The sequence below is a fragment of the Bactrocera latifrons genome, unplaced genomic scaffold (genome assembly GCF_001853355.1).
Source record: "Bactrocera latifrons isolate USDA-ARS-PBARC rearing strain unplaced genomic scaffold, ASM185335v1 scaffold_313, whole genome shotgun sequence".
NCBI lineage: Eukaryota > Metazoa > Arthropoda > Insecta > Diptera > Tephritidae > Bactrocera > Bactrocera latifrons.
Genome location: NW_017536775.1, coordinates 44,510 through 65,100, shown reverse-complemented (window position 1 = coordinate 65,100; position 20,591 = coordinate 44,510). Strand labels below are relative to the sequence as shown.

At 39.4% G+C, this 20,591-nt stretch overlaps 1 protein-coding gene across 4 annotated transcripts in view; it reads left to right on the top strand.

Moving 5' to 3' along the window:
• Positions 1-20,591, top strand: part of LOC108970888 (protein jim lovell) — a 45,184-nt gene that overhangs the window by 15,814 nt on the left and 8,779 nt on the right. For 2 of the 4 annotated variants that reach the window (XM_018936583.1, XM_018936582.1), the window contains exons 3-4: positions 314-3,096; positions 15,800-15,937. In XM_018936583.1, coding sequence (XP_018792128.1) covers positions 648-3,096; positions 15,800-15,937 — 2,587 coding nt within the window. In that variant the 5' untranslated portion in view covers positions 314-647. Of the gene's footprint in view, positions 1-313; positions 3,097-15,799; positions 15,938-20,591 lie in introns of those variants that run through there. The other 2 variants (XM_018936585.1, XM_018936584.1) reach the window with 2 other exon arrangements.

Genomic DNA, 20,591 nt, shown 5'->3' with positions numbered 1-20,591 from the left:
GTTGGATGATTTTATACCGTCGCGCATATCCTTAGGCCTTAGCGGCATTGTCTTATGCGCTGTTAGGAGTGGTGTGAGAAAAAAAAATATTTAAATCTGTAAGAAACACATACGCAACATTTTTGCATGCCTTATTAAAACAAAAAGTAAATAAAATGCGTACAACTCAAGCTTATCATTCGTTCTTATCTCATTGCAGACACAACGAGTGCTTCAAATTCCCATTCAAAAGCGGGCGACCTGTCTCTTATACACATCTAGATGTGTATAAGAGACAGACTCAAGCTTATCATTCGTTCTTATCTCATTGCAGACACAACGAGTGCTTCAAATTCCCATTCAAAAGCGGGCGACAGCAGCCGACTAGACTAGACGGCAGGCATGGAAGTGCTGGGAGGCAGCTAAAGCCAGCTGTAAAGTAAACAGAGACAGCGCAAAAGAAAATCAAACAAAAACAACAACAAAGGTGATAAAAACAACAGCAATCGAAAGCTGCAAGGAGGCTCATACGATTTTCTTCACATTGTGTGGCAGCAACGTGTAGGCGTAACACGTTACACAACCACATACACAGACGCGAAGTGGCTRCGGTGGATTTCACGGCTCAGAAAGCATTGAGCATCGATTTTTCTGACTTTTCTAACTGAATGTTAACGCAGCCACCGCACATGGTTAAGAGACGCAAACTATCATTGTCACAAGCGCAGAGCACAGCAACGAGAACCGCAACAACAGCCAACACAACAACGGCAGCGTCCATGGACAGCGCGGCAGTTGCGACCACAACGCCACCGAACACACCGCCCACATCAACGCCGCTCAACATGATGATGACCACAGCACGTAATCACARCACACAAGACAACACGAGCGGCGGCAACGGCAGCGACAGTGTTGACGCCGGCAAAGACTGCAACATGGACAACACAACGTGCACGTTGATAAGCGCCAGCTCAGCACCCACGCACACGACCACCGCCTTGGCCGGCGCCTTATTGAGCAGCAGCCAGCACACAGCCGGCTCGAATAGCGCCACAGCRGCTGCTGTTGCTGCCGCAGCGGCCGCTGCCGTGGCTGCGGTGACAGCTGCAGGCGYCAATGGCGCGCCAACAAACGCGYTGGSTCCCAGTAATACTACCGCTAGCGCCGCAAACAGCAATGGCGCTGTGCCGGATCACTACAGCCTGCGTTGGAACAACCATCAAAATCATATATTGCGCGCTTTCGATGCGCTGCTACAGACTAAGACGCTGGTGGATGTGACGCTGGTGTGCGCCGAGACGAGCATACATGCGCACAAAATGGTGTTGTCGGCGTGTTCGCCCTTCTTTCAACGCGTCTTCGCCGAAACGCCGTGCAAGCATCCCGTCATCGTGCTAAAGGACTTTCAGGGTTGGGTGGTGCAAGCGATTGTGGATTTTATGTATCGCGGCGAGATCAGTGTGCCGCAGGAACGACTGCAGACTTTGATACAAGCAGGCGAGTCATTGCAGGTGCGCGGTTTGGTTGAAAGTTCGGTGCCAGAGCATACACCTACACCGGCAGCTTCGCCGGATGATTTTGGCATGATCGATACGTCGTTGATGTCGCCCGAACTGGAGCGTTGCTCGAGCTTCGACGATGAATCGCCGTCAATGGTAACAGCTGGCTCGAAAGTTATATTGCCATCGCGGCTATTCGGCTCGTCAGCGCGTCGGGAGCGTGAACGTGAACGCAAACGTGAGCGCGCACTCGAACGCGAATTGGAACGTGAAGCYGAAAGCGATCAGGACCTGCCACTTGATACGAGTATCAACTCAGATGTTTGCACGTCGCCTATGCCGCGACGCAAACAGGCTCGTCCGCGTCGYCGCTCCGGTGATCTGTCACTTGAAATGTTAAACGAATCAGCCGCGTCGGCTCCGGCAGAGGAGCCGCCACGTAAACAATCCCTGCCTTTAACACTGGACGAGAAGTTGGAGCACGCTCAGGCAGAGCACTTAGAGGCTTTGAAAACTGTGATCAAAACTGAGCTAGCTGAACCGATGGACGAGGACGAGGGTGCTCGCCGCGATGACAGCGGCAATGGCAATGATAGTCAAGTCAATGACGAATCGCACGAAAAGTCCACAAATGCCTATCAGTCCAGTRTAGATCAACAGCATAACTCTCGCACTGATGAGACACTTTCGCCAGCACCATTGAATGCGTCACACGCCATGGACGTCGAAGAGGAAGAACAAGAAGATGAAAATGAAGATGAACAAGACAATGATAATGATCATGAGGTAATACCAGATGCTGAAGATATAGAAGAACTTATCAACGCYACCAATGAGCTGCGCCGCAAATCCTTATCAAACCTCTCGGACGGTCCCGAAGATCTCTGCACAACGAAAAAGGACCAAAACGCCGTAAATGGCAGTCAYTCGACCTCCGACGTCGATAGCAGTCCGAACAACAATAACAACAATAATAAACTTAACAATAACAATCGCATTGTATTGTCACTCAAAGATATACGACAATTGAATAAACCCTCATCCTCCTCCACACCGAATTCATCGAACAATATGCACCCTTTTGCGACGGCCAGCCTACGCGATCTGCGACTGGATCGTGCCGTCAGCTCCGCAGCCGAAAATCAATGCAAAATGGACGCTCTCGAAGCGCAAATGCATGCTGCCGCCGCCGCAGCCGCGGTAGCTGCAGCCAATGGCGAGAATCCGTTTCAACATATGGAACATCAGATGGATCTATCGCTGGCCGCCGCCGCAGCAGCCGCCGCTGTGTCACATCAACAGTCACGCGAACGTGATCAGGCACTACAACGGGAACAACGTGAACTGCAAGAGCAACACAATGCCTATGCGAACAGCATACTTGGACAGATGGGTATGTCGGGCATGCCGCCTTTCGGCGGACCYGGTGGTCCRGGTGGACCAGCACCGCATGAACGTCTCGAGGAGAGTATGAATCGGTTGAGCAAAGAATTTGCGCCAAGCTCGCCAATGAGTCTGCCCACACACTTCAATCCACCTGACGGACCGCAACATCCACCCTCACCMCTACCATTTCCGGGTATGTCTTCGGCGCTGACATTGACGCCGCCGCACAGTAAGTACTTAGCTAGTTAGTGTAGATATCTAGCCAAAATTCCTTTCATATATATATCTTTATTGTAATTTCCCGAAAGCGAAGCTAGTTTTTTCGAGGACGGCAAAGCACTGTAAATAACGTCTGTTCTAGAGTTATAAATGGAGTCTAAAGAGTTTTTCTGCCATAGTAGAGCTTGTGATAGTTACCAATGGTCTTTCAAAGTTGACTTTAAACCTGTAGGTTCCTCAATTTAAGGGTATCAATTAGTCGTCCACACCAAATGGGATATAAAGCKTGGTCATGCAGTTTTCTTCAATTAGGAACGGGCTTATCTGTCATTTAGTCTGTTATTAGGCCCTTCAAATTTCTTCGAGGACAGAAAAGTGGCATAAGCAGCACTTGAGTAGTGGCGCCTGAAGTATATATCTACCATAGTAGAGCTTGTTATAGATCCCAATAGTCTATCAAAGGTGTCTTTAAACTCTCAAGGTTCCTCCKTCAGTGGGAGGAAAAGCTTGGATAGGCAGTTTTTTTATATAAGAAACTGCCTTCTCTATCATACGATATGAATATTCGGTTCATTTTTGGGTCCTGAACAAGCCCCAATATGTTAATTTCCTTAGGTTAAGAAACCAATTTTTACTTTGATGATATTTATGTCTCCCTGTACGAACCCCCTGACAAAACGTTGATCCTTTCTTGCTTGCTGGTACTTTTTTAAGCACACTCGACTTCGCTTTCTCCTAACAAGGGGAGCCGCCAAAGTCCCTGTATTAACCTTCGAATCTTTTCCTTTTTGCTGGTACTACTTTCAAGCACTTGACTTCGCTTTCTCCTAACAAGAGGAGCCGCCGAAGTCAATTGGCAGAAGCAATATCTTTCTATGCAACAAGTTATATAAGTGTTGATCCTTGAGGAGGAGCTGGAGTAGGTAAAGTACTGGAAGTACACATCAACTGCATGAAAACAAGTGGAAATCCTTGATAATCAAATGCGCCGACGTGCGCCTAATGCATAAGCACATTTATGGTGTTGGACTGGTAGCTCACTTCCAAGCCGTTGAGCGCAACTTCGCTCTTGGTTTGCACCCATATGCACATAACCTTTCCGCAACCTGAACTCATACGCCCACATGTCACACAAACACACGCCCGTTATGCGCTGCCGCAAGAAGGATGCCAGAAAAAATTATGCAACATCCTGTTGCATGGACTGCTACTGTGTCTCCCAACGCATTTTAAGCGCAACACACACACTCAGAACCTTCCTCAGCGCGGAGTGTAGCACGTAACTCATAGGCACCGCCGCAAATCTGCTGCAGCCTCCTTGTTGTTTCGCTGCTTTTTTTTTGTTTCCATGACGGCTGTTGCAATATATTTGCTTTGACAGTACGCTTGACATTCGCGTTTGCATTTGAGTGCTTAACACACTTTGTGTCAACATTACGCGCTTTGACAAGGAGGAYCCGCGCATACAAGCAGGACACCGAGTAGCGGGTGTGGCGCCCCTAACGGCGRYATTGCAGCGTTGAAGTGACTTTTAATAGCATTGCTGTTGCATGCTTCAGACGAGAATTATGCTTTAGCTCTTTGACATAATGTTTACTTTGATGACTGCCACATGTTGCATGCATCATCGTGTTGTGTTGTTGTGTATGCGTATAGCGCCTTGGGGAGTGAAAGCACATTAATGTTATATAATATTTCTTTTAACTTCTTCTAATGTGTCAATAAGCTTAAGGAGGTGCAACTTTCATGACAAGCTTTGTGGCATGAATTATGTGTGTGCGTGTGTATGTGTGAGGATAAATGCATTGAATGCGATTTATTGGCAATTATGAACACTTCAGCCGAGACAAAGTGCCGTAAATGGTTGTGGCATAAGCCATAGTAGAGGCAAATGCACAGGAGACGCTTGTAAAGAAGTTCTATGTTAAAAATTACGTAGATTAGMTGTAATTGCACTCAAGCAGAACCGTTGGAGGTTAACTAAATATTGATTAAATAATGCAAATATCAATAAAAAAAAAGGATTGTTACACACCGCATCTATAACAACCTTCACAAAGGCAAAGGTCCTTTCCAAGAACTTTGATCGGTCAGTTTATATGGCAACTACATGCTATAGTGAACCGATCTGAACAATTTCTTCGTATATAGCACCGCTTCTTTTGGTAATAATCTCTGCCTAATTTAGTGAAGATATGTCCTCAAATGAAAAAGTTTTCCATACAAGGACTTGTATTTGATCGATCAGTTTGTATTGCAGCTATATTATAAAATGATCCGATCTGGAGAATATCTTGAAATATTATAGCGACGTACTTGACAATAATCTGTACCCAATTTTGTGAAGATATCTTGTTTAATTGAAAAGTTTTCCAAACAACTACTGKATTTTGGTCGATCAGTTTGTATGACAGCTATACGAAATAGTAATCCAATCTAGACAATTTCTTCGGAGATAACACTACTGTCTAAAGTAATAACCCTTGCTAAATTTCTTTGCGATATGACCCAAACTGAAAAAGTTTTTCATACCAATATTTCGTTTCGATCGGCCAGTTTGTATGGCAGCTATATGCTATAGTTGTCCGATACCGACTTTTTCACCAAATAAACAGCTTTTTGGCAACACAAGTAGGTGTGAAAAATTTCAGATCAATATCTTCAAAAATGCTCCTTAAATCTTCACACACTTACTCTCTCAGTAATACGATGTCGAATTGGAACACCTCTGGCATGATCTCTTTAGTTCAGTAATCTTCTAAGCACTTAGAATCGAACCGTTACTCGAAACATATGGAGATTAAATTGTGTCAGTAGAGATTTGCAAGGTCACAGATGCGCTTAAAGCAAGCCTTCCAACACCTTTAACCCAAAAACTAAATGCCATATATCGTACGAAGGATTGTTCCATTTGATGGCACCTGTAGTCTCTCTCTTAAAAAAAACTTCAATTACAACTTTCGGGTAATAATAATGGATCGCAATTTTCTTTCAACAATTTCAAACTCAACGATCTTCTCATTTTGAGAAAATCATAGACCATTTTCTTTTCACAGTCTTGAGTCATAGCATTCGACACTTGTTCTAAGAGTAAATTTATAAAAAATCTTTCGACACGTAATGGTCGTTGTTGTTATTACAGCATTCCCAAATAATTTTAAGGCATACTGCCGAGGTTATTGTTGTTGTTGCAGCATATCACAACATACCTGTAGTAATTTTGACGTATACTGCMGAACTGACAACCTTTAGCCGCATAAAAATCCGTTCCGGTTAAGTAGACTCGACTGTCTTGGGAACGGTGTTATTTGGTGCTTCTAAGGTGATAGGCATGGACCAAACAAAAATCCGAATGCGTTTCATTTATATAGAGCCAACCGTTGAGGAACGGGAACGGGAGGAACGGGAAGAAATTCCAATATTTCAAATGCATCAGAGTCTTTAAATACTTGAGTAGTCCCAGCGATGTTAAGCTAAGAAATCTTAACGAATGGCAGAAGCTGTTTCAAAGAGGACGTGGTAGAAACRTCTCCAAAACTTTTTCCGTACAGACAGCCTTTATATGATCAAGGCTTAAATACAGATAAGCTAGTGGGAATGGAAATAAAATGCCCAACGATATTTATAATTAGTATTTATCTACAATTTGGCGCTTTAACGACTTYTAAGATCTGATTTCTGGAGTTCTCTCTTCTGACTTCACAAAGAATTCAGCGATGGCCAACTTCAGGATTAGCTATTGAACCTAAGCTAACTGCTAACCTCGAGTTTTATCTCTAAGATATTTGGTGTAGCGCTTATTATCAAAAGAGAACGATGGCTCAGAAATCTCACTCTCTCAAAATTCTTCTYCTTTACTGGCGTAGAAAACACTTACGCGGTTCCTTTTTTTCCCTTGTTGGCACCAATTCTAAATATCAAATGTAGTCAAGCCTTCTCCGCCTGATCTTTCCAAAGAAGGGAGGTCTTCTTCTGCCTTCACCAGCCGGTGCTGAATTGAAAACCTTGAAAGCTGTAGTGTTATCTATCGTTTAGCTCGTCTTCAAAAGGATGTTATTATGCTACCCAGAGGATATTTGGACCAAGACCTGAAGACGTGAGCTGCTTGAGCCATATGTCATAGAATCGTTTGTGGCCACTCCCAAGTGAATGGCGCTCAAAAAAATTTCTTCACTTGCGTGAACTTCTACTCATAGTTTTATTCTCTTCTCTCTCTAATTGGAATAGTATAAATGACGCAGGAATCTCTATGGCATATTTTTAGTGCTCAGTTAGCAATGTCATAGCATTTATTTATGACCGAGTTGAGTCCAATCTCAAGCAGCATCTTAGATAGGTCTAAAACATAAACCCTTTGCTTCAAATCGCAAACTTAACTAGGTTTTCAAGAGTATCGCTGARAACCCATTGAACAAGCTCTTTAGACACCGATAGTTCYGATGAAGACTCCACAATATAGAGCGCTTAGCTCAGATCAATAAGTGACACCGACCAAAACTCACACTTTTCGTAGAAATTTCAAACTTTTTACAATCTGTCCTAAGCCACACATTCAGCGTTATGCTGAGCAATWCGACAGCAAATAAAGCTAATAAATTTAATTGATTATATCACGATTGCCGCAATCACGTGACACAAGTGCCACGAACACATATGCCGCCCAGAAACATAGCAAACGTTATACAATATATGAAACTGCCAAGGACAAAGTCTAAGTGAACAAAAAGCACAGCTTTAGGCGCCAGCAAAGAGGGCGCTGTGGCACCAGTTTACGCCGCCAGCRCCAACGCCCGCAGCCGCTACCAACGATTTGCCTAACCGTCCAAAGCAGCCGACTTGTAAACAATGGAAATTATAATTCTATTAAGATTTTACGCTCGAAGTATTCTTCTACACATGCGCTCGAAACAAATGGAGCGCTGCTGACATTGACGGAAGTGAAAAGTGGAAAAAAGGAAAAAAAGTGGAAAATGGAAAACGTTGTAAGAAAAAACATTGTAGCGAAGGAGTGACTGGCGCAGGATGCAACGCTGTAAGAATCCGTGCAACATTGTCGGCAAATGACGCAAGTGTTAGGACACTRCCAGCGCTGTGGATGTGTGCAGCGGGCGGCAGGACGCGCGCATARCGGCGCATAATATTGACATTCCACTGAATGATTTCATAAGACTGACTTGTGCAAATACACGCATCTATTCAACACGCTTACACGTATACACAACTTTACATATGTATATATGTATGAAGGTATGTTGGTGAGCAAATAGCAGCGGAACACTTTAGCAGTCCTGAGATGTGGACGAGCCAAGACACAGCCATTCAAATGCGTAACAAAAGCTTATGAAAATCGCGTACAAATAGGCGTGGTGGTGGTTGCGCGGATGCTTAACAGCAGCGCCAAGACATTGTAGACACTCTCAGCTGAAGTGGTGCATTCATTGACGCTGAAGCATGTGAATATATGAGATATGTGTGTTGGCTTGCCTCTATCAAGATATATAATATGTAATAATTGCCGATACACGTCAGGTTTGGGGAGCGCGCACACATTGTTGCCGCGCGCATTAAACAGATGAAGACTTTTGTTACAACAATGCGAGAAAGTCATTGAAAATATAGAAAATCGGGTGATGAGCGCTCAAGCGCCAAAGATAAGCGCGCGAGCAATGACGGTAATYGTTCCTTTTTTTGAAGGATTTTTGAAAGATTTCTGAGGAGTRGTGGATATGCGCCGCATTTCTTTCAAATAAATGAAAGACTCGAAAAAAGTGCCTTAGCGCATTTTGGAGRAACGGAAGTGAAATGCCGCAAAGCAGACGACACAAAGGCGCACACATGCACACACGCGCACATATATTCTCACTTAGATTAAGACTCATATAYATATGTAAGTACGCGTGTGTGAATTTTCTGCAGCGCGTTTTGATTTTCTTACGCTACACTTAATGCGTCACAAATGAAATCACTCAGGCAGCAGGATATGTGTGTTTGCATGCAGCGCGGATTTAAAAACAYACACAGACTGGCGGTAGTTAAAAAATATGATTTGTGCACCTTTGCGCTCGCAACAAAATCCGCGTGCTTGCGACGCCTCACTCCATACCCCAGCTACAGACGTCTTCCACTTCTATTAGTTCGATGAATTCACATTGCAGAATGTCTTTGAAGAAGCGTATATATTTGAGTTAACAGGCAGCCAAGCAGCAAGGAGTAGGCGCATAGCCGCCAATAACTCCTTTACGCGCCAACAAACACACATACGCATACATGTATACATCCATACAAATATACATACATTCAAACAAATAAATCTGAACGCAAGCAAATAAGCGTGTTCCTGTTTTAATGTGAGTGTGTGTGTGCTTCCAAGTCTTTAYGGCGGCTTCTTAGCGCTCACCAAGTCATTGCTTTTCAACCTGTAAGTCAGCACCTTCATGTATGTCTTCATATGCCTCCACTTATTTATTATGCGGTAGTTAGCGGTATTTTTCATACGTCGTAACATATCTGCAAACTTACGCGCCTCAACCTCAGCGCACTTCCTTAAAAATTCTTACATTTATTTTTCTACAATCCTACCATATTAAGTTTGCGGTACTACCTTCTGCAGTGGCATGACGTGTATGAAGGTACGCTCATAAGAGTCCTGCAGGAAATTTTTCACTTGGGACAAGGTATACATTTCTTCTTTGTCACTACAATCGTCGGTCGGTCTGTGCCGAGACAGGTTGCTATGCACTTGGTCTTTCCTTTGGAAGCGTAGAAGCTCTTGCTTCTGTTGTTCAATAAGTGACCAACGCTTTAGTTGGATTTTTATTCGCTTAACTAAGTCATGACTCCATTTTATTCAATATTCATCGCTCACATGAGCTGGTCCAAAGATTTAGCAAAGAAAAGATATCCAAGTGTTTTGTCATCCCGCTTCGTCATGTTCCATTCTTCTGGGCCGTATAATAGGTTGGGAATGATAATAGGTTTATAGAGCGTAAGAGCGTAGAGTCGAGAGAGAGATCTGAACAGGCATATGTGTCTTTCCAGCTCCTCGCCTCCGAATTTATACAGCTCAGCCGGGCTTATAGAGCATACTTTTTTCTTTGAGAGAGAGATCTGGGCTGGTATATGCGTCTTTTCAGCTCCTCGCTTACTCCTTTAATTAGCTCTACCGGTAATCCAACGACTCCTTSGGATTTGTTGTTCCTAARCCACCTTAAAGCTGTTATCACCTTRTCTTGGTGGAGTGGAGGGACAACAATGTTATCCAGGTAGATTCTTGGTGCGAATTCTTCTTCATCCGTCGCAGCACTTCTTTCACGATTTAGTAATTTTGGAATATATTTTCTCCAAATTTCGAGTGTACTCTGGGTGTCTGTTATCAGGTTTCCATTCCTGTCTTTACAAAAGCCGTCCACGGGCTTGAAACCATTTGATTGCTGTCTTAGGTTAGATAAGGTTAACCTGGTAGGCCAATAAGCCAGGCATAGAACAGTTTTGTTTCTTACAGATACCAGATAGAGTTCAGTTACTGGGTCTTTGAGGAGTAATCATAATCTGACCTTACTATCGTACCTCCTCTAGTGTATCATACCCCAGATGCTTACAGTGTAGTCTTGGACATTCGGGACATTGGCTTGCTCTAGACTTCTGAAAAATTTTTCGAACCGAACTTCTGTTGAAGTTGCAGACTATTTCCTACAAGGTCACTACCTTCATATGCATACCATGCATGTCATACTCGCATTGCATTGCCGCATACTACCTCTCTTTGTATGTGGAGAGTTTGTAAATATCTCTTAAGCTCCCCAAGCGGATGTTATTAAAATGAATCGCGCCAGCAATAACAACAATAATAGCAAATATAAATATAAAATGTTAACGAAAACTGWCGACAATTTATAAAACCTCAAAAGTTTATTGGGGCGCATAGTACTACTCATTTGCTAACTGTTGTTTTCTAGTTTTATTGCACTCATTTGATATTTGTGTGTGGATGCGTGGGTTGGTAGACAATTTTACCTAAATATGTCTATATTTCAAACTAAAGCTGAAAAGTTTGCTAAATACTCAAAGAGGTGCTCATACATGCTTTGCGTCTGTGGAGCTTTTAAGTCTGCCTTGAAGTTTCTGGCATATGGGTGAGTGCTCGTGTCATAGGAATACAATTTGGTAAGGGGGCAAATAAAGAAATATCCTAATGAATTCAAAAGTTTGCTTTGTATCAGTGCTGATTGATGATACAAATATAGTTGTATATCAATTTTGCCCACTGATCGAAAAAATATGTGAAATGCTCGAGAAGATAAAAGTTTTTGTGGGAAAATAGTGATTCAGCTAAACTTTTCAAAATTTTCGAATTCGCTTATTTACGAATGTTCCACAACTCCCATGTTTTTAGTAACTTTMTTGTATTCAGATTTAAACTTCAAAAACTCTATGTCAATATCCAAAACTTTATTTTTAATTTCCGGAAATTTCACGTATAAGTGAATTTGCTTTGACTCAACATCCAAAAGCTCTCTCCCACTTAAGGAAACTTTAATTTAAGAATTATTATGTTTAACTTCAGGCTTGAACTGCTTCAAATCATAATTCAATTTTTGAAAGCTCTCATTGAAAATTCCTAAAGCTTCATTTAGAAACAATTCGGTTTTGAATCGCGCTTTAACTGCAAAAACTCGCATGCAAATTCCCGAAAGCTTTCGATAAAATTTTCGATAAAATTTTCGAAAGCTTTCATTTATGAGTGATTTTATTTTGTTTCAGCGCTGAAAATTTTCGAAAGCTTTTATTTCAATTTCCAAAAGTTTTGGCTTATGGATAATTTTTGTTTGCTTCAGGCTTGAACTACAGCAACAGGTTCTCACTTTCCGAAAGCTCTCGCTAAAATTTTCGAAAGCTTTCATTTATCATTGACTTTCAGTGTGGAAGGGTTACAACTCACATCTCATTCTCAAAAGCTTTTATTGAAAGTTTCAAAAACGTTGACTTATAAGTATTTATTTGATTCACGATTGAACTGCAACATAAATCTCATTTTCTGAAAGCTTTCATTTAAATTTCGTAAAAAAATTGTTACCTTGTAAATAGTTTTGTTTTGATTCTTCGCTTTCCAAAAGCKCTCATAAAAGAATCCGAAAGCTTTCACTTATAACTATTTTTTTTATGATTCAGCCGCGAATGGCTACAACTCACACCACAATTAGTGAAAGCTCCAAAAGCTTTTGCTTACAAATATTTACTTTTTTAATTCAGCTTTGAGCTGCTCTAACTTACCTCTCAATTTCTAAAGTTCTCATAAAAMATTCCCGAAAACTTTCACTTAAAAACGATTTTTTTTGTTTTTATTCAAACTTGAACCATCGCAACTCTAATGCCAAAATGCGAAAGCTCTCATTAAAATTAAAAAAAATATTAAATTATAAATGATTTTGTTTCGATTCCTCGATTTGCAAAAGCTTTCATGTAAAACTCCGAAAGCTTTCATTTATGAATGATTTATTTTTTTTTTTTTGTATACCAGGAGCGGCAACTCACATCACCATTTCTGAAAGCTCGCATTAAGATTTCCAAAAGCTTTCACTTATAACTGATTTTGTTTSATTGATATGCGAAAGCTCTTATTTAAAAACCACAAATAAAATTTCAATGCTTCATATTCAACTTTTTCAACTATTCAATAAAATCTTTCAAATCTTCTGAACGCTAGTGTATCTACTTATGCTTCGTATATGAGCTTGAATAGACAAATATGCATGTCGTCTCCAATCGCCCACAAATCGCATTACCATTTTATTCGCAGCACTTGTGAACTTCCTCGATTTATGTCACTCCCTGGAATGCTACCGTTGAGTGAATGTATCGCCGAGTATGTAAGTATTCTGATTTTTTCAMAATCCATATTTGCCAAACACACTCCCACACCCAACCGACCACACGCCCACCAACAATCATATGCTTGCGGTAAAGCACACGTGGACAAATTTGCTTTTTCCGCCGCAGCGGCTTCCAACTTCAACTCTGACTTTTGGAAAAAACCGCAGTGAAGACATCATAAATCGCGGTGCTGCAGAAAAACTATTTCACCTTCGCGAATTACAGCAATAACGGCACATATGCATGTGTGCCTTTGTTGTTGTACATATATATGTATATATTGCTATGGTATGTGAGCTTTCTTGTAAGCCTGTATCGGCGGCTCACATGAAAGCGCGCTGCCAAAACGGGGAAGTTCGACTCTATCGGTTGGGCGCTGTTTCACTCCTCTGTCTGCTCGCGTAGCGATAGGTACGAGTACGTTTTGTATGACTCTGCAACCCATAATCAGCCCCGAGGCAGACAGACAGCCAGCCAGCAGAGCTGTTTGCACCTTCGYCGTTGCAATAAATAAATAAATGGAACCACAATTGAATTTATTCTTCAACTGCGAGTTTTTTAAAAAAACCTCTGTATTTCGAGTGTGGTGTGAGRCTGGCGTATGAAAACATGCAATGCAGCCTACCGTGGCAAAGCTAACGCCAATGGCAGGGGGAATAGTATATTGGGTGAGAAGCGAAAGTAGTGCTACGAAAAACAGTTAGTTTGTCAAATTAACTGCAAATGTGCTGTCAGCTGTCGTTARCGGTATTATGACAGTTGGCTGGTTGAAAAACTTTTAGCCTAATGACTCTTTTACCCAAAACAGACAGAYGGAGTTTCTTTGAACGAATTACAAATATGTAGGCTGTTGCACGAGGARGTTCAAACTGAAGGCTTAAAGCGTCAGGCACAAACTTGCTAAAGCTAAATCTTAAATTCCGGTTTTGCGTTACTTTTCAAAATAGTATTCGTTTCTAAGATAAGGTTAGTGTGGGTTAATCTGGTAGGTCAATAAGGTTCTTTACGATACCAGATGAAGTTCAGTTGCTAGTTCCAAGAGGATAAGTCATTCTTTAGAATGCCTGYGCTTGAAGCGAATTTTAAGAGACTCAGCGGCCTCTCTGTCGATACTTCCACCAGTTGATCATACCGTCTTTTTTAAGGTACCAATATGTACTCACTCTACGAAATCGTAGTCAAGTCAATAATTTTCTACGGAGTATTCCTCTAGTGTAGTGCGCTCCAGAAGGCAACGCATGCTGAAAAGAGTCGCTAGGAGGGGGAATTTTCTGCAGAAAACTCTTCGTCAAACTTAGCTTTAGGCTATCAAAACACTGTCGTGTTTTAAAGACAGAAGTGGCTGCTATCAAGCTTTCGGTAGACATACTGCTATTTCAGGGAGGTCAGCATTGACTCCGAAAGTAGAGTGACAGTACTAGCGCTGAGCTCGATAACTGAGCGCTCTAAGCTAGTCAATTAGTGTCTGTCCACACAAGAAATCACATCAAGCTACTTCATCATCAGATTTGTTTAGGTGCCCAGTCATAGCGGCAAATGCATAGCCGAGGAGTCAGCCAGAGGAGCACCCTCGCCATGATCACATCAGAATAGATCACGATTAAAGTCTTGCGTTCTAGCTTTGAACTTATTAACCTCGTATGCTCCTGCTCCTGTGCGACCGCAAGATTCTTTTGTCCTTGTGTAAATCGCAGGAGATCTTCTGCAACTAAGATTGTAATTAGGATCGACATCTCAACCTAACCACTTCTGTACTGAACAATCTTCGAACCATTTTACATAATATTTTCTGAAAATCTGCTTTGAAATGTGATAAAATGCAGCCGAACATAGCCTTTGATAAATTTTTTTTCTCTTTTAGTTACACGCAAATTGATTGAAAAGTTTAGATGAAAGCTTAAAGCGTTTAGAAAAAATGTTAGACGAAATAAAAAAGGTATATTAAAAGCTTTAAAAATAATAAAAAAAATTTCGACAAAAGCTCAAGCCATAAAAAAACTTTCGAAATCGGAAAACAAAATTAGATAAATCCTCTAGAAATAAAAGGTTAAAACAAAATCTCAAGAAATAAATAGTTTAAACAAAAGCTCTAAAAATAGAAAKATTTGATAAAAGCTTAAGAAACGTAAACGGTTTTGATAAAATGTTCAGAAATACAAAAGCTTCGATAAAGTTTTAAGATATATAAAGCTTAGATAAAAGCCCTAGAAATAAAAAGTTTAGATAAAAGCTCAAGAAACGCMCAAGATTTCGTTAAAATGTTAAGAAATATAAAACTTAAATAAAAGCTCTATATATGAAGAGAATAGATAAAAGCTTATAAACGTAAGGATTTTCGATAAAGCTTAGATAAAAACTCTAGTTTMGGTAAATGCTTAAAAAACACACAGTATTTCGATATAATTTTTAAGAAGATAAAAGTTAAATAAAAGCTCTACAAACAAACAGTATAGGTAAAAGCTYAAGAAAGAAATAAAGACAGAAAAATCTCAAGAAATAATCAAAAGTTAATGTTAAAGATTTAATCATAAAAATAGTAAGAAACTTAGGTAAAAGCTTAAATCATTCAAAAAAATAGAACGAAAGGTCAGAAAATTAAAAGAAGTGTAAATAAAAGCTCAAAAAAGTAAATMTGCCTACTTGCCCTTTAAACTCAAATCAAAAACTAATTTTATTCCTTTGAAATAAACTAACTTAACTATAATGCGTATCTMTAAAATTTTAAAGGGTAGTTTATTTGAAAAATGATACGAAAAACAAAAATATATAATATCACATCTAGCATAATAACAAAATTTAGATAACAAAAATACAAGCTTTTATACGTTTGCCTTCCTTTTCAGTGTTCGGTTTGGACTCACCGCTCGGTCTCTTTCCACCAGGCATTGACCCAGGCAAACTCTATAATCCACTAATGGAAATGTCCGATCCACGTGGCATGCCTAGCGATCATYCGCCGCCCTTTCTCAAAGGCAAGAAAAGTAAGTAAACGAAAATAATTTAACTTTTCTAGCGAATATTTGCAATCACCGTTTGAATTTCAATAAACGTCTTACAAAAACAAGCAATTAACCCCGCAATTGAACCAGAAATAAGACGCTCCAATTATTTTCTAARCTAAATAAATTGAATACAAAGTGCATAACGGTATATTAACGATACTTCTTCAAATGCTTAGCGCACGCCTGTAAACGAAAAGAGAAAAATTTGTCGGAAAAGTAAAAAAAACAAAAAAAACAAAATTCACACCTGAGTAGCGGCTGCCCTTTTGCCACTGCATGTTTACACACTTCTGCGCATGCGCACCCATTTAACTGCCTTGATCTTGTACTTTTGCTCACGTACTTGATCCGTTGGGCTACTGTTGATCAACGATCGTAGCACTTGAGTRTAGGCATGCGCATTTCCGTTTTATTTGACTTTCTACCGTTCAATATCTCTCTTTTTTCTTATTTTACACGACGATCAGTGATCGATGGCAATCGTTATTTTTTTAAACGATTTAAATATTTTGGTTATCGTTTTACTTCGGGTGCATTTTTAGTTATTTTAAAAAGTTTGTAAGGAACTTGTAACTGAAAGTATTTTAATTAGCGGTACTTAAGAGACAACAACGCATTTGAAAGTAAAAAACTTTCGCTTGCAAAAAGTGGTGGTGAATAATGACAGTAAAATTTTCAGGTGAAAGCTCGCAATAAATATATCCGTATTATGCTGGGGTATTAATTAAGTAATAGCTTACGCTTACAGTTGCTGCAATATGCTAAAATTTCCTATATTTCCTAAATTTAAAGCTTGGCAAATATTAGTGAAAGCTTATTTCATTGAAGCTTTCGCTTTATTAAAATATTTTACTTTATGAGTTCATATATGAAAGTTTATATATTTAATGTGCTCATTTTATTCAAACTTCGATTTGAATTTTTGTTACTTAAGCTTTCAGTTGGCACTTGAAATGTCACCAAATCTATAAGTTCACTTAATATTTTATTAATCATTTTTGATCTATTTTTTAGAAAGCTTTCATCAAACTCATTTCACTCAATCTTTGTTTCAATTTGTCTTCAGCAATTTCATTTTGATCAGCAAATTCATTTGTGGCATCAAGTTCATAAAGCTGAAGCTTTCACTTAATATTTTTAATAATAAACACGGCAGTTTATTAAATCATTATAAGCCTGCCACTTGGTGTTTTTAATTCAGTTTCAAAACGATAAACTAAAACAAAAGCCTTCACGAAACTTTATAAATTTAAAGCTTTCAATTGGCTTCTTTTTTGGTTAAGCACCTGAGCTTTTTTATTTTTTATTATAATTGAACTGTGCTTTTATAAAGCTTTTACTTAACTTTATATATTTGGAGCTTTTATTTGGCTTTTTTTTAACACTCTGTTATAAGAAGTTTTATTATTTGTTTTCAGTACGAAAGCTTTCACCAAAAACTTTGTTTGTTTTTGGTTTAACATTTGAGCTTTTTGATTTTTTATTTTAAATTTAAAACTTTCATTTCGTATTAAGTACGAAAGCTTTCACTAAACTTGTTTTTTTTTGAGCGCTTAAACTTTTTGGTTTTTTACTATAAGTTAAAAGAAGCTCCATTATTTGTTGTACGTGAGAAAGCTGTCACTAAACTTCATAAAATTTGAGCATTCACTTGTAATTTTTTTATTAAACACTTAAATTAAAACGTTTGTTATTACATTATTTAAAACAGTATTATAGAGAGCTTTAAGAAAGCTCATATCACTCGAAAGCTTATTTTTCTTATAATTTTAAAATGTGTTATACTCGTGCTTAGAGTGATTGGCGAAGATTAATATAGTTGGAGCTTTCACTGGGCTTTAAGAAGCTTTCACAAAGGACATATCACTCAAAAGCTCCCAGCAAACCTTTCACTGCAAGTGATTATATTGGTTCTATTACATTGTATTTCAAAATTTATATGATTGAAGCTTTCACCTGGCTTTTAAAGAGCTTTCACAAGGCTCATATGGCTCAAAAGCTTTTACCTAAACATTCTTTCCATATATTGGTATTATTTCAATATATTTTCTTCAATTACCGCAAACAACAAATTGATTTACAACAACAAGGTATTTACTAGCATTTTTATCGACACCTTACCACATACATATGCATGTACATGCATACAGACGCAGATATATAGGTGTCATGCACTCAATCGTCCAAATGACGTGCTATTATTAGCGTCATTGTCGTCGTCGTAAAACGCCATTCGATATCACATGAGGCGGTAAATTCAATTTTGTGGTTTTCCTGCATCGCTCCAACGAATGCGCATGTGCGCCTAGGCATATCAGCCGAAGTGAAAAAGCGGCACAAAAACTTAATGCATACATACATATGCATMTCTTCATGCACATGCAAATGCGCGTGTGTGTGTGTGTGTACTGATTTTATTGCCGCCAAGTAAACGCATCGTTTGCCATAAAAACTGTGCAATTTTTCAATTATTCAAATCGATACTTCTCACATTCACTGCACAAAACGCTGCAACGTGTGTGCGTTATATTGTGATGTGATAAGCTGTATGTGTATGTACGACATTCGGAAAACCTCAAATAGTTAATSAGTTTTTTCTGCATATCAACCGCATTACAACTCAATTTCTTTTTTTCCTGCTTGCTTATGCGCTTGTTGCTTTTGTTGTTATGTATTTTTTGTCTTCGCCTATTCACCTTTAACATTTATCCATAAACAAGATCAATAACAAACTATCGGSCAACAAAAACCAAACCACCGCATCAAACGAACAATAGAAGAATGACTTTGTTGCACAAACACACACACAAACATAGCCAAAAAAGTATGTTTATACAAATAAAAACATTTAAAAAACACACATACATATAAACTCTTACATTATGACTGAAAACCAATTAAAACAATTGAAGCACGTAAAGCAACAACAACTATGTATATCTGTAGTATATATTTCTCAGTTCGTAAAACTTGCCTAGTCACATGATTGACAGCAGCGAAATAGCCGTGAAGGGAAACGCATCGTTTTTTGTGAATTAAACACTTACACGCTTCACAAGCAATTATGTGTGCTTTTACTTGGCGCTTAGCATGAACCCCTCAGCCATTAWGTGTTACCCATTATGTTACCACTTACTTACCAGAAACTATACATCAGTATGTGTATGTATATACATATGTATGTACGCAAATGTGTCCGTTGTTGATAAGTCAAATCARCGATTTTTGATTTTTGACAAGCTCATTTTGAGTTCGACAACCAAGCTACTCAGCTCTGCRCCATTAATGTGACAACTTACATGACACTCACTTCGATGAGCAGGGTGAGAAATACAAGTATTTTTATAAATAAAAAATAATAAAATATATTGTGATTGAATAGTTGACACGGTAGACATACATATCATGCAGCGAACCGATTTCGGCGGATTCAGCAACCAGCATTTTCTTGAAAAGAAAAGGAGTACATATCAGATCGGTATCTCAAAAACTTGACTAGTTAATACATACTAGGTGTGTTCCAAAAATAACGGAAATTTTCGTTTTTTTTTTAATGTATTCTCTTGTCTACACTAATATTATCGCCTGTAATGTATGGTAGTCACTATACGATATTATGCGCTAATGTCAGCGCTTCTTCCAAAACGGCGAAACACTTCTCAAACTTTATTTTTGGAATAGCCTTTAGCTCTTTTCAACCATCTTGTAAAATGTYACCTTGTAAGGTTCTCTCTATTTTTGGAAAATGGGTAAAGTTCCGTAGTCATGTCTGGTGAATATGGARGCTGAAGCTAAGATCRGTGATTTGAGAACCCTGATCTATAGAGTCTATATTTTGCACTGAATAGGGAGCCTTAGATTTCTTAATTCTAGAGCTTTGTTTGTTCACTTCAAAAATTACAAGCCAACTTATGATTTTAGCAAAAAGAATACACCTAAATCTTAAAGATATTATTAGCACTAGAATGAGAGTCCCATCCATGTKGTCCTAGTCATGAGCATTATTAATGATGACACATGTAGAAAGTGCAGGGTAGTCGGCATGCGAGAGACACTAGAATTCATCCTCTGCTTACGTCCGGCCATATCCAGAACCCGGTTTAGATAACTAGGAGCTTCACAGTTCGAGGGACTGGTATCAGAATTAGATATCAAGTGTCTACGCAAAAAGCTCTGACCTACAGCATGAACTTCAACTGGTATTAATAATTCTCTAACTGGCATTAGAAAGGACCTGTACGTAGGTCTATGTATGGCGTGACAGTCAGCCAGTGTAACCTAACCTAAATGCTATCAATCCGGCAGCATTCTTTAAAATCTGCCGTTACAAGAACAAATTAATATTCCTCAATCTACCTGTTAGTCCCCGAAATAAATTCTTGACAAGTCACTAGCAAATGATGAAGATCGCATCCATTTGTGGTTCGYCATCGATTCGACACCAACGTTCTCGCTTCTCGTTGGAAAGGCCTTCGTTATTGGTACAAATTWTTCGAAGGCGTTTGAGAACGCCTTGACGATGGAATAGGTCCATGACGGCCATCGGCATCAACTGATGATCAACACATCAATAAAATAAACGAATTGTTACTTGAGAATCGACCATTAACAGTCAGAGATCTTACTGACATCG